Source organism: Meles meles, chromosome 13 (assembly GCF_922984935.1).
Source record: "Meles meles chromosome 13, mMelMel3.1 paternal haplotype, whole genome shotgun sequence".
NCBI lineage: Eukaryota > Metazoa > Chordata > Mammalia > Carnivora > Mustelidae > Meles > Meles meles.
In genome coordinates this window covers 42,935,051-42,950,643 of record NC_060078.1, presented here as the reverse complement: position 1 = coordinate 42,950,643, position 15,593 = coordinate 42,935,051, and the positions used below count along the sequence as shown (strand labels likewise).

General features: G+C 35.8%; 1 protein-coding gene across 10 annotated transcripts in view; it reads right to left on the bottom strand.

The window, feature by feature from the left end:
- Window positions 1–15,593, bottom strand: part of CCSER2 (coiled-coil serine rich protein 2) — a 200,079-nt gene that overhangs the window by 75,660 nt on the left and 108,826 nt on the right. For 9 of the 10 annotated variants that reach the window (XM_046026970.1, XM_046026969.1, XM_046026968.1 and 6 more), the window contains one exon: window positions 7,004–7,199. The exons of the other annotated variant lie outside the window; for it this stretch is intronic. In XM_046026970.1, coding sequence (XP_045882926.1) covers window positions 7,004–7,199 — 196 coding nt within the window. The remainder of the gene's footprint in view (window positions 1–7,003; window positions 7,200–15,593) is intronic. 10 annotated transcript variants of the gene reach the window in all.

The following is a 15,593-nucleotide window of genomic DNA, read 5'->3' as shown; positions in this document are numbered from 1 at the left end:
CTGGGTGTGTTATTCTGGCCCACTTACCATGTGACCCAAATAGCTGCTAGTTTTCAGTAGGTTCAGTATATGTGCTGCCGAAGCGAGCACTAGTTTTCAGTAGGTTCAGAAGGTTCTGCAACAACAGGTCCTACTTGCTGAGCCCAGAAGGTTTTGCAATGGGTTCAGGCTGCTGTTCAAGCTGCTCTGCTGTGTGGGTCCTATGACCTAGCAGGTTTCATGGTCTGAAGTATCAATGACTGTTTGCAGACTAAAAGAGGCCTTTGTACATGAATCTCAGTGAAGGCCCTTACGATTCTGGAGAAAAACCCTGCCATCCTTTGTAGATGACTACTGTCCTTTTGAAATACAGCTTTTGGCCTGCTATCGTGTCTTAGTAGTGACTGAATGCTTAATCTTGGGCCACCAAGTTACCATGCAACCCGAGCTGCCCATCATGAATGGGGTGTTATCTGACTCACAAAGTCATAAAGTTGCAGCTGTATGAAACATTCCATCATCAAATGGAAGTGGTATAAATGTGATTAGGCCTAAACAGGCCCTAAGGATACAAATAAGTTACATGAAGAAGTGGCTCAAATGCCCATGGTCCCTGCTCCTTCTATACTGCCCTCTCTATCCAAACTACATGGCCTCATGGGGAGTTCCCTAGAATCAGTTGACAAAGAGAAGACAAGACTCAGGTCTGGTTTACAGTTCCCTATGATATGCAGACAACATCTGGAAGTGGATAGCTACAACACTACAGCTCCTTTCTGGTACAACCTGGAAGAATAGCAGGGAAGGAAAATCCTTCCAGGGGACAGAACTTCAAGCACTGCATGTGGCTGTTCACTTTACTTAGAAGGAAAAATATCCAGACATGCAAATGTATACCAATATATGGGCCAACAGTCAGGGACTTAGAAGAAACATGATTGAAAAACTGGTGACAAGGAAATCTGGGGAAGAGGTAGGTGGAGAGACCTCTGTGAATGCACAAAAAAAATATGAAGATATTTGTGTCTCATGTGAATGGTCACCAAAGGGTGACCTCAGCAAAAGAGAATTTAAAAAATTAAGTGGGTAGTCTGATCCATTCCTGAATATCAGTCAGCCTCTCACCCCAGCCACCTGCTGTCCCCCAACAGGCTCATAAACAAAATGGCAATGATGGCAGAGATGGAGGTTGACTTAGCAACATGGCCACCCTGGCTACAGTCATTGCTTTGTGTCTAACTTGCCAACATGAGAGATTAACACTGAGTCCCCGATGTGGCACCACTCCTTCGATATCTACCAGCTACCTGGTGGCAGGTTGAGGATACTAGATCACTTCCATCATGGAAAGAACAATGTTTTGTCCTTACTGGAATAGACACTTATTCTGGATATGGATTTGCTTCTCTGCTCACAATACTTATACCAAAACAATCTCCATGGACTGACAGAATGCCGCCCCAATGTGGGTAAACCTTATCCAACCCACTGAAGGCCTGAACAGAAGAAAAGATGGAGTAAGGGAAAATTCACTCTCTGTCTGACTGTCTTTGAGCAGGAATATTGGTCTTCTGCTGCTTTTGAACTCAGACTCATTCTGCAACTTAACTGCTGGCTCTCCTGGTTCCCAGGCCTTCAGACTCAGACCAGAATTATACTATCAGACCTCCTAGGTTTCTAGCTTACCAACCACTGCTCTTGGGATTTCTCAACCTCCATAACTATGTGAACCAATTCCTCATAATAAATCTTCCCCTCTCTCTCTCTCTCAGTTCTTTTTCTTTGGAGAACCCAAACTAATTCCAAAGGCAATTCCTTCAAACTGGTAATAGACACTAAGGGGAAATAGAGAAAATGCAAAGGTGGTTTCTCATTTGTCCTTATCAAGTATGGCCTCTTGATCAGGTCCTGAAGATCAAGAAAATAAAGACAGCAGTGAGAGGCCACTGGATTAAGGAATAACCAGCAACTAAGGCAGGTAAGGCAATTATAAAACTGTCTGACTAAAATCAATCTAACATACATTTACTGAGTAGTAAGGAATAGAAATTTTATATATTTATATATAAAGTTCTCAGGAGCTCTATAAAATTCTGTTGTTTCCACTAAGAATCAGGCTACAGAAATCATTTTTATGCCATTTATATTTTCATTAATCATTTCTCTTTAGTTTAGTATGAATTTAGTTCAATCTTTTTTTAAGATTTTATTTATTTACTTGAAAGAGAGAGAGAACACAACCAGAGGGGAGGGACAAAGGGAGAGGGAGAAGCAGACTCCCCAGATTGAGCCTGACACAGGGCCCAATCCCAGGACCCCGGAATCATGACCTGAGCTGAAGGCAGACACGTAACCAACTGAGCCACCCACATGCCTAATTTAATTCAATCTTAAATAGCCTAACAGTTAAACTGCTAAAAATAATCAAGGAAAAGATTTCTGTCTAAATTTAAGGAACACTGCCTTGAGGTAAAACTACTTGGAAGAGAGAACAGCAAAGTAAGAGAACATAAGAGATAATGAGACTACCTCTTTCTTTGTGGACATTCTTGTTTCTGAGCTAGTACTCAGTCAAATCTTGCAGGACTTCATATTTTATTGAAATCAGGGTAACTCCTCCCTATAATAATCAATCTCTTATGAGTCGGCCCAAGCAGATACTGGTTACCAGTGTTTACTTAAATTCTTATGTTTGCAAATGAGTGCAAAACCCCACCTCTCTAATAGCAAATCCAGCAAACAACAAGAATATCCAAAGAATAATCAAATTTTGAGCTGTGACACACTGAAATTTCAAAAGGAGGCATTCACATAGCTAAAGTAATTTAAAAAAATATTTTCCCTATATTCTTAAAAAGAAGAGAACTCCCCCCCACACACTTTCTTGGAAGTATGGGGGAAGGGGAAGAGCGAATCTTTTTTTTTTCTTTTAATTTATTTTTTGCCAGAGGGAGAGAGCACATAAGTAGGGGGAGCAACAGGCAGAGAAAGAGGCAGACTGCCTGTTGAGCAAAGAGCCTGATGCGGGACTTAATCCCAAGACCCCAAGCTCATGACCTGCACGGAAGGCAGATGGCTAACTGACTGAGCCACCCAGGTGTCCCAGGAGAGAGAAAGTTAAGCAGGTTCCACACCCAGTGCAGAACCTGAGGCAGGGATCAATCTCACCACCTTATGATCGTGACTTAAGCCAAAAATCAAGAGTGGAGATGCTTAACCGACTGAGCCATCCAGGTGCCCGAAAAGAAGAGGACTTCTGATTAGAAATACTTTAATCTTTTCTTTTAGTCCTATACTAAAATGATAGAGAAGAAAAATTTTTAAACATATAAACCATAATAATAAAGAGAATTACAAAAGGGACAGAAACTTTAATAAGTGATTTAGCAGGACTGGAAAAAGACATAACTGCAGTATGTATGGATGGGGAACATGGACAAAGAGAGAACCAATTTGCCCTACACAACCCCAATAAGGGTCAAAATGCTAGATACAGAAAAAAGTATGAATATGACCCATCAAGGTTAAAGATGATAGGAATTAACTAGAAGTCTACATAAGGCAAGAACAGACTTCCAGTCTTTTACCTCTATTCCAAGCAAAAAAATCAGAGGTTGCTTCTCTGGAGAAAACAGAACAACCTAAGAAGGAAAAATTCCTCCACTCAGTAGATACTGAGGTGTCCTCCAATATCCATCTAGTACTATAAAATCAAGCCAGCCAATTGACCAGCCTAGCCCACATATAAAAATGCCTGAATCAACTTTTTAATTCCTCACTCTTAAATATTAATAAACAGCAAATAATCATTAGATATTTTTTCCTTATTTTTATTTGACAGACAGAGACCACAAGGAGGCAGAGAGGCAGGCAGAGAGAGAGGAGGAAGCAGGCTCCCTGCTGAGCAGAGAGCCTGATGCGGGGCTCGATCCCAGGACCCTGAGATCATGACCCGAGCCGAAGGCAGAGGCTTTAACCCACTGAGCCACCCAGGCGCCCCTAATCATTAGATATTTGAAGAAAGATTCCAAAAGAAAGAAACCAGAATAAACATAAAGGACAAAATGCCTATTTGGAAAGAGAGAGATAATACAAGGAACCTAAGAAATCTTAACAAAAACTAGCAGGAACACTCTACCTAATATAGTTACTGATAAAACAAAAATTGAATGATATGAATAAGGAATGGTATATAATAAAAGAGTTCCTGGAACCTGAGGATACAATTGTCAAGATAAGTAATTCAACAGAAATGGAGAGCTGAAATATGTAGTTGAGGGAATATATGAAGAAAGATAATTAAAACCAAAGGAAAGTATAAAAGAAAAAGATAAAAGATTGAGAATCAATTCAGAAGCTCTAGTTTGTAATTAGCAAGAATTCCAGAAAGATATAGAGAAAATAAGGTAAAAACAAAAACCACAGAAAAAACTTTTAAAAATTTCACACAATATATATCTCCAAAGAGTCTACTAAATTACCCATACATTAAACAGGAACAAACTACTGTTTGTTGTACAAACAACTACAACACAACTCAAATCCCAGGACATCTCTGTGAAACTACATAGTGCCAAAAATAAAAGATCAAAGTGCCAGGAAAAAAAGGATTATACATCTCTCAGAAAAATAAAAACAGGCAATATAATATGTAAAATGGATCAGAACGTGGACTCTTCTCAGTGGCAACCTGAATCCTAGAAAAGCAACGCATTCAGATTTTTTTTTTAAGATTTTATTTATTTATTTGACAGAGATCACAAGTAGGCAGAGAGAGAGAGGGGGAAGCAGGCTCCCTGTTGAGCAGAAAGCCCAATGTGGGGCTCGATCCCAAGACCCTGGAATCATGACCTGAGCCAAAGCAGAGGCTTTACCAATAAGCCACCCAGGGGCCCCTCATTCAGATTTCTAACAAAAAAATCATTTCTTCCATTCTTGCCAAATCATTAATATCAAATATTAGAGTAGATAAAAGAAATTTTTAGTAATGCAGTAACTAAAAAAAAATTTACCATCCATTTGCCCTCTCTTAGAAAGTAAATTAAAGATATACTCTAGCAAAATGAGGGAATAAACTAAAAAGATACCCAAGAAATAGTGGACCCAATCCCACAATATGACAAAAGGAAGACTCTGAATGATAGTTCTAGAGAAATCTTCAGACAGTAATCTATTTAGAATAAAAAGGTTGATTGAGGTGGAGAGAAGAATAGAAATACTGCATTTTCAAAAGTATCTGAATACTATACGAATTTTTAAAAACTATGTATATGTATCACACTGAACTTCTCAAAATTAAGTAATATTAAATGCAGAAAAAATAGAGGTAGTTATATGAAATCTTAGACTCATTTAGCTTTTAACTTCTGTTAGCACTTTGGGAAATTTCAAAGATGCCCTAAAAAGATTCTGCAATTTCTCTTCTCATAATTTTGCTTTCATAGCATAAACAAAAAGTAAAGTAAACTTGACCAGTGTTTACTATAACATTTCAGAGGTGATAATGACAGAAAAGAGCCATTAAGAGAGTCACAGTTTTTCTGAAAAAAGTTTTGTTTTTATGGTATTTATCATTGGTTATCAATTTATATATTCTCTCCTGAATTATACTACTTCTCCTATTATTAGACGTGGCATGGTCTGATTAGCTGGTATTTATCATGCTTCATGTTTCAGAGCAATAAACCCAGACACAAAAGAGGGCATGTGGTATAGTAGTACAAGGACTGATTGATAGCATATCTTGAACATATTTTAACTATTCCCCTACCACTTCTACCTTCTCTTTCCTTTGACTCTGAAGCTTCTGATGAGAAAATCTCCCCAGACTAATGAGCAGAGAAACACTATAAACCAGAGTCTATCTCCTAGTTACAGTTAAAATTCTAAGCTCTATGTCTGGATATTTCAATCATGAAATCACCTTCCTCCCTTCGGAGAAGTCCCAAGATCTCAGATCTGAAAAAGATCTTCCACTTTCTTACTCCCAGGCATAGCACAGAAAAGTTTATTTTCAAAAAGTAATCCAACATCCACAAAAATGGAAAAGAGTAACCCAAAGAATACATTATCAAGTACTTACATAACAATTTTCATGACTTTAATAGGATATTTACACTAATTATCATTATTGTTACTAACACAGGAGCCATATTTCACTTCAACTAGCCTTTACTGAGCATCTGTCAAGAGTTTGGTTCTGATGGACACCAGGAATTCTAATTGGTCCCTGCTCAAAAGCTATAACATACGACCCTGAGGAAGGTAATCCAGAAAATAAGGTCAGCAGAGAAGCTAGACTGTTCGTTCTCAACCATAATTTTAAGCAAAATGTGGCTAGTCTACAAAAAATAAACACAGCTTTAAAACTAAACAAAAGATACCCATGATTTAAAATTATTCCTTAGTTTTCTGCTATTCATCTGACCTTGTCTGTAAGTTTGAACCAAAAACAGTACTACCAAATAAGAAGATAGCTTCTATATCAGCTCACCCTGTGTTTTTGGACTTTGGACAAGTCACATCACTGCTACAAGTCTCAATTTTCTCAAAAAAAAAAAAAAAAAAAAAAGGACTGAGGAAGACTAAACTTGAAGGTTTCAAACAGAAGTTAAATTATATGACTATGCTTATGTAAGTAAAAACTGCTGTTTATTTCCTACGTAGCTTAAATTATAGTAGCAGCCACTGATGACTGAATGCCTGACTATGATACTTCTAATTTTACAACTACTATTTCTAATTCTGTCAACAATTTTATAATGTACATACTATAAATATAAGGAAATAGGAGAAAAATTGGCTTGCCAAATATCACACAGCTCATAAATGTTGGGGACTGTACTGAAAGCATCACAAAAAAAATATTTTTTTCTCCAACATAAGTTTGTTATATATTATTTACAAGCATTATTTCTACAGAAATTTGAATAGGCATTAGAAACCCAATTAACTTAAAAGAAAGTAAAGTCAATCCATTTTACAGTTCAAAATATGAGAGCTAAAAACGTTCATATATACTCACCTGATGCAACAGACGTTTCAGTTTGAGTAACTGAGTTTTTACAGCAGTACAATCTTGGACCATGTGCCGGAGCGTCATCTCATCTAATATCACTGTATTTTCAGGTACATCTACAAACATCTTCTGAGCCTGGAAAAAGGGGGTCCCTCCATAGCTTTCAAAATGACCCAAAGGAGATTCTCTATAGGGAGAGCCTCTGGAAGGACAGGGGAAGAAGTTGGAGGGAAAAGATACACAATATAATTTCAGAAAGAAATAGGGTAATGAAATTATTGAAGTGATTATTACAAATCATTTATCATTATCACATAGCCTTTGACTTTTGTTTACCTCAGACACTGAATTTGTTTCCACCAAAATTTCCAATCAGTTCTAGTTCTCATTAATATAATTATCTTCTGCACTCCTCCCCCTTTTTGTGCTTTCTACAGATTGGTGAATAAATCTTATTCTTTAGGAAATAGAAGAGAAACAAAAAATTCTAGGGAAAGGCCTTGTCTGAAAAAAATTATACTTATTTTCTTGCCTGAACAGATTGTCCGCTCTTTAGCTTTTGACTTTAATTGGCCTCTTGAACTTCACATCTTTTTTTTAGCCCCATAATTATGTTACCTATGTTAATTCCCAGTTTGGTCACATACTGCTAGATTCCATTCTCTTATAAGTCCCAGCAAACAGTTAAGACAGATGAACTGTTACTTCTCGTTTTGTTTTTACATTATTGATAAATCTTCTTTTCCAATAAAGGTTAAACTTGGTTTTATAAAAGTCTTATACACACCACATATTTCCTAATCTTAAACTATATTTCAAAAAAAATCCACTCTAAGAAAATTTAAACTTCCCTTTAGTTTCATATAACATACATGCTGAAAAAAGCAGGAAAAAAAATATAACCTAGGACTGATTTGTTTCATGGATGTGAAAAACACAATGTTTTAATCAGAAGTCATTAGCTACATCAATTATGAAATTACTGCATTCACATAATACATAGTTCCAGTTGGTTCTTAAGACATGAAAATTTTATATATGTAAATAGATATATAAATACATATATATGGGGGCGCCTGGGTGGCTCAGTCTTTAAGCGTCTGCCTTCAGCTCAGGTCATCCCAGGGTCTTGAAATCAAGCCCCGCATGGGGCTCCCTGCTCAGCAGGAGGCCTGCTTCTCCCTCTCCCACTCCTTCTGCTTATATTCCCTCTCTCGCTGTCTCTCTGTCAAATAAATAAATGACATTTTAAAATATATATATGTGTGTATATATACACATATATAAATATAAAAATAAAAAACATAAAATATATAAAATAACACACTGTGGAGAGTATTCTCTCCAAATAATGGTTATGTTAACATATCAGGATTAAAGTTAAATTCATGATGCATTAAATTTGCAAAAGCCACACCACATTAATTTTTAATCAGACTGAAAAAGTAGAAACATGGTTTTCACTAAATTTTCTAGTTTTCAAACAAATATTCCCAAATCTCTAAACTCTTAAATATTCAATATAAGCTTGGTTTTCACAAGATTATATTTTTCTGAAACTATTTTTCATATGGGATTTCAGGTCTGATTCTTGTTTTAACCTAAAGAAAAAAAAATTAAGAACTTCTAAATTGTTGATCTATAGTTAAGATCTAATGTGTTTATATAGAATTCTGCTTTATTTTTATGGTTCAAATTATAGTTGAATTATTAAATTTCAAATACTGATCAATTAATTAATATGATTTAACCATTCATTACTGAATAGATGGATAATCTATACAGGAAGTGATAAAAATACATAGTAATAATAAAGTTAGCAAAGCAGGAAAACAAAAATATAGAATTATCTGGCACATGAAGAAAAGAGATAAGCGATGTTTTCAGGGAAAAAAGCTGACATACTTAGGAAGATTTTCTTGGACAGAAAAGAACCTGGGATGAACTATAAAGTTTGAATTTGACTGGAATGAAAAGTGAAGGCTTTCTGGAAAAAGAAAATAAAAAGCAATGGCACAAAGTACAAGGCATGTTTTTCAGGGACAGGGACACACTTAAATATGGCTTATGAGGCCAAAGATAGCCTAAATCCAATATATTCTTTAACTTTATCCCTTAACACATCTGTCTCCCTTAGACTGACTTCTTAATCCACAGTCAATTACCTGAGACTGCCTGAAGCACACTACAATCTCCCTCATCTCCAAACCTATGTCAAACTCTCTTTACTCCTGGCCAGGCTACCCACCCTACCCTCCATTGCCACTTGATCTAGAGAATGATAACTCTTCTTCATCTTAAATTAGTTGGCATTTCCTCAGGGAAAGCTTCCTTAATCCCCCAAAGCAGGGTTTGGTACTTCACGGGTGTCCTTATAGAGCCCTCTAATATGCCCCACCATATTACCTGACATAGTATATTGTGTTCATTGGCAATCTGTTATAATCTGTGCCAAATTATAAACTCCATGAAGACACAGACTGTATATTCTTTTCCTCTATATCAGAGACCAGTTAGCTTTTTATTTGTTTATTTTTGTTGTTGTTGCTTTCACTGAATGACTAAGGATCATGGATTTTAACCACTAGGTTATTTCTTTTCAAGCTTCCATTGCTGAAATTTTAAAGTTCTTTAGCTACTACTTTAAAATTATAATCTGGAAGCAGTTACATTAAAAAGTCCCAGTTAATAATCAAATTAAACTTTACTTGCTATGTTACCAAGTGAATAAAACAAAGAGTGGAGAGGAAAGAGACTGAAGGAGACTGGTCTGCAATCTACAATATGAGAAACAGGTACAGAGTAAGGCTTATTTTAGGTTGACTAAAAATTAACCACATGCAAGAAACTAATAAATTAGAAACATTCAAAAGAAGAGTCACAAGTCTTTATCATTAATAATACGGGGTCAAAGATTTGGTATCTAGAAAACCGTAATGGTATATAAGAGCCACCTCTCACCTAGGAGTAAGGTTTAAATCCTGACTGACAGTAACTAGCTACTAAAAATACTTAATGTCTTCGGGCCATAATTTCTTTAACTCTCAATGTTCTCCAGTGCAAAATAAATAAAGTTCATATACCTTAGGTTGCATTTCAAATACTTACACCATGAGACCCAAAATGAAACTTACATCTTCTCCTCATACTAAAATGCTACTTCCTCTAAAAGCCATTCCTGATCCCCTCAACTAGATAAAACTAGCACTTGAAGATCCTTAATTTATTTAGTACAAATTAAAGAAATCTATATAGCTATCACCTCTAATTAGATTACAAGCTCTTTGAAAGCAGGAGCATATCTTACTCATTTTTATATTACCTATACAGATTACCTGAGTTCAAATCTCACCTTTGTTACTTACTAGCTAATAACAGGACAAGTTACTTTATCAAACCTTCATTTTCTTAATCTATAAAATGAGGATAATAACAGTACTTATCTCATTAGGTTGGTATAAGTCTCAAATGAGGTAATATATGTTAAAGTGCTTGGAACAGTGCCTGACATATAGTAAATGTTAACTAATTGCTATTGTATTACTGTTGTTAGTATAATTCCCAACTTCTTTAGATTGAAAAAATTTTCTAACATAAAAGTCAAAAGAATACTATAATGACCTATAACCTTCACCTATATTCCTCAATTGTTAAATTTTAACACAATTTGTTTATACTCAGGTATTTGGTATGAAACCATCTGATAATACACTGGAAATAACATAACACCCTTACTGAACTTAGCTGGAAAAAAATGAAGATAACTGAGAAGGTCAAGAGGCAAAAGAAGACAAAGATGTAACAGAAAACAAATATACCAGGGGTTATTTTCAGAAAATAAATGGATACCATTAAAGATAGGAGAGGGAAAAAATAGGACAGAAAGATAATGAAGATTCTGAGATTCCACATTCTGAGAGGATGATGCAGTTCACACACGGGAATCTGAACCTTTAAAACAGTATGAGTTCCAAGAGTCCCAAGCTTGAAGACATAAAGAATGTAAAGAAAAATAAACATGGGACAATAGTGGAATTATTGGACACAGGAACCCATAATAAGTTGACAGGCATAAATCTGTTTGTATACAGACTTTAACAATCGTGGATTTCTGGTAGAGAACTTAAATGGTGAAAGCAAAAGAAGACTGCATGCTGTCTGGGGGAACACACTGGACTATTAGCAGTGTGTTAGTACAGGCAGACTACAGCTAACCACAGGCCAGGCAGGCTATGGAATAGGAAGAAGTGAACCAATATAGGGATGGGTTAAGGCAAAAATGAGTTCAGTAGTTACAGAAGCATGAGAAAGAACTGTCTACCATCACCAATATTGTTCAATATTGTTCTAGAAGTATAGACAATAAAGTCATCCCCCCAAAATGGGATCAGAATAACTGCAAAAAGAAATCTCTGAGATAAGCTTTTTTTTAACCCATTTAAATTGAGTCCATACAATAGCATTAACAATCCACACACCTAATAATCACATCACTGCATAATCATTATTGCAGTTTTAAAGAAATCCCTCCAAATACGTGGCTGTACCCACATACTTATACTCGTCACTTCTACCCGAGCTTCTTAATTTCTAAGATGTGTGATTCTGTGCTACTCTGAAGGCCTGTGATTCACACATTAGAACAGTAAGTGGAAATGTGTGTGTGAGAGACAGGGAGAAAGAGAATTTTTCATCTTCATTTATTTCCTAATCTGAGTTGCACTTTGACCTCACAAAACCTTTAGTGTTTCTTTTTTCATCTTTAATAAAAATTGTATATTAAAAATTAAGTATGTATTTTATATTCATGGTTATTATATTTTTTCAATGTTAGATTCAACACACTCTCAATCAAAATCCCACCAAATTATTTTGTGAATAACAACAAAGTCATTCTAAAGTTTATATGAACAGGAAGAAGAGCCAGAATAACCAATACAAAGAAAAAGAAAGTCAGAATACTGACACTATCTGACTTCCAGACTTACTACACAAAGTGACAGTAATTAAGACAGTAGTATGGATGAAAAAATAGACAAATCAGCGTAACAAAACAGAGAATCCAAAGTATATCCACACATATAGTCAAACGATCTTTGACAGAAGAGCAAAGGCAATTCAAAGAACACAGGATAACAGAAATACCATATGATCTAGTAATTCCTCTATTGACAGGGAAAACAAAAACACTAATTTGAAAAGATACATGCACCCTTACATTTACTGCAGCATACTTATAATAGCTGAGATATTGCGTATTGGGACACAACCCAAGTGTCCACTGATAGATGAATGAATGAATAAAGAAGAGGTGGTGTGTGTATGTGCATGTATGCACATAATGGAATATTACTCAACTATTAAAAAATAAGAAAACATCTTGCCATTTTGCAACAACATGAACAGACCTACAAGGTATTATGCTAGGTGAAATAAGTCAGACAAAGAGAGACAAATACCATGATTTCACTTATATGTGGAACCTAAAAAACAAATGAACAAACAAAGAAACAAAGAAACAGACTTTTAAATACAGAGAACAAACTGATGAGTGCCAATTGGAATCTAAGAAGGAGGATAAGGGAAACGAATGAAGGGTAGAAATGGGTACAAATTTCCAGTTACAAAATAATTAAGTCACAGAGATGAAAAGTACAGCACAGAGAATATAGTCAATAATATTATAATAATGTTGTTTTGGTGACAGATGGTGACTATATTTATGGTGAGTACTGAGTAATGTATAGAACTGTTGAATCAATATGTTGTATACCTGAAACTAATAAAACACTGTATTTTTATTACACTTCAATAAAAGAAAAATAAAGAAAACCTAGGAAAAGAAAAAAAACAGAAAAACAAAAAGGAGACTGGACAGTCTTTTCAATGGTGATACTAAAAAAACTAGAATCCATACAGAAAAAAATGATCCTTTACATGGTACACAAAAATTAACTCAACATGTATCAAAGACCTAAAGGCAAAATGTAAAACTACAAGGTAGTGAAGAAGAAAGTCCAGGGGACATTGGGTTGAGCAATAACTTTTAGATACACACAAAAAGTATCATCCAGAATGGATAAGGAAGATGTGGTACATATACACAATGGAGTATTATGCCTCCATCAGAAAGGATGAATACCCAACTTTTGTAGCAACATGGACGGGACTGAAAGAGATTATGCTGAGCAAAATAAGTAAGCAGAGAGAGTCAAGTATCATATGGTCTCACTTATTTGTGGAGCATAACAAATAACATGGAGGACATGGGGAGATGGAGAGGAGAGGGAGTTGAGGGAAACTGGAAGGGGAGATGAACCATGAGAGACTATGGACTCTGAAAAACAACCAGAGGGTTCTGAAGGGGCGGGGGGGGGGGGAGGTTGAGGAACCAGGGAGGGCACGTACTGCATGGAGCACTGGGTGTGATGCCAAAACAATGAACACTGTTATGCTGTAAATAAACAAATTAAAAAAAAAAAAAAGTACCATCCATGAAAGAAAAAAATTTGTAAACCTGACTGCATAAAATTTAAAATATCTGCTCTTTGAAAAAACACCATTAGGAGATTTGGAAAGGAAAATCATAGATTAGGAGAAAATATTTATAAAATATCTGATAAAGGACTGGTATCTAAAAAGACAAAGAACTCTTAAAATTCAACAAGAAAACAAAGAACAAAATTTAAAAACAAGCAGAAGTTCTAAACAGACATCTCACTAAAGAAGATGTACAAATGGCAAATAAGCATATGAAAAACTGCTCAACATTATATATTCTTAGGGAACTGCAAATTGAAACAATAGGATATCACTTTCCACCTATTAGAATGGCTAAAATTCAAAACACACCACCAAAACGCTGGTGAGGATGTGTAACAACAGGGGCTCTCATTCACTCCTGGAGAAAATGCAAAATGTACAGCCAATTTGGCAGTTTTGTACCAAACTAAACATCTTACTATATGATCCAGCAACTGTGCTTCTTGATATTTACCAAAATGAGTTCAAAACTTACACAGAAAAAGAGCAGCTTTATCCATAATGGTCAAGTTTTGGAAGCAGTCAAGATGTGTTTTAGGAGGTGAATGGACAAATGAACTATAGTACACTCACACAATAGACTATTATTTAGTGATCGAAAGAAATGAGCTATCAAGGCATGAAAAGGCATGGAGGAAACGTAAATGCATATTGCTGAGTGAAAGAAGCCAATCTGAGAAGACTACAACTATATGGCATTCTGAGAAAGGCAAAGCTATGAAGACAGTAAAAAGATCAGTGGTTGCCCTTAGTATTGGTGGAGGTTAAGGGAGAAGAAAGGGATAATACAAAGACAACATGGAGTCTAAGGGCAGGTAATGGTAAATATATATCATTAGGTATTTGCCAAAGGTTACAGAATGTATACACAAAGAGTGAACTCCAATGTAAACTATGGATTTTAATTAATAACGGTGTATCAATATTGACTAATCAATTGTAACAACTAATGCAAGATGTTAATAATAGTAAAAATTGTATAAAAGAAGGTGAGGGAGTATATGAGAATTCTCTGTGCTTTCTGCTAAATAGTGCTAAAACTAAAACTGCTCTAAGAAATGAAGTCTATTAGTTTAAAAAAAAAAATGACAGAAGTATTTCCACAATGGCAGAATGAAGATCTCCAAAAAGTCCACTCCTCCATAAAAGTACTGATGACACCAGCAAATTTGTCAAATTCAACTTACTCAGTACTGTGAAAATCAACCAAATTCCTGCCACAACCAAGGAACACTTGAAAGAAAGGCAGGCAGAAAGAAAGGGAGGGAGGGAGGGAGGGGAAAAAAGAAAACCCAGCTGAATCTTGGTAAGAACAAGCTCTGTGAATTTTAATTTACTCTGTTGCCATGCCTATCTTCCCAGCTCTGTGGTAGCTTGAAAAATAAAGAACCTTAAAAGCATAATAGCAGTGAAACTCAGCAATCACTAGGAGGAGGGGTGAATGGTAAAATGGGTTTGGAATTCTTGGAAAAGCACCATTTCCAGAAAATAGTTACTATTTGACCTAACTAGCACCTCCCTAGAAAAGGCCCATTCTCGGTTGTTGTTTTATTTGACCCAATTCCGAGCTTTCTCAGTGGGAACAGCCTTATCTCTAGCACATTTGTTGAAAAAAAATCAGTGCAACTGTTTAAAATTTTACGCTACCAGAGATGGCGATCAAAACAAGAAGGTGATCAAAAAAACTTAAAAGAAAAACCTGAGGAAGGAGATGCCCACAGGAGGCTTTGAAATGCCCCAACATATTCTTGAACACAGAGAAGGCCATACACCTTTGTAGGGCTGTGTGCATGCCAAGGAAATACCTGGAAAGTCCTTCACCTCTACCTTTGGCTGACCTAGAGTCTCTGAGCAAGGAGGAAATGAAGGCTGAGGCACAGCTTCAATACCAAATTGTTGAAAGTATCCCTAAACACATACACATATAGAGCCCCATGGCAAAGTCTGGGATACTTACTGGTTCGAGGCATTTAAAAAAAATATTGTCCAGTCATTAGCTCAACAAACTCCAAAATTTATTAAATTAAGAGAAACACATCATAAACTATCAAAA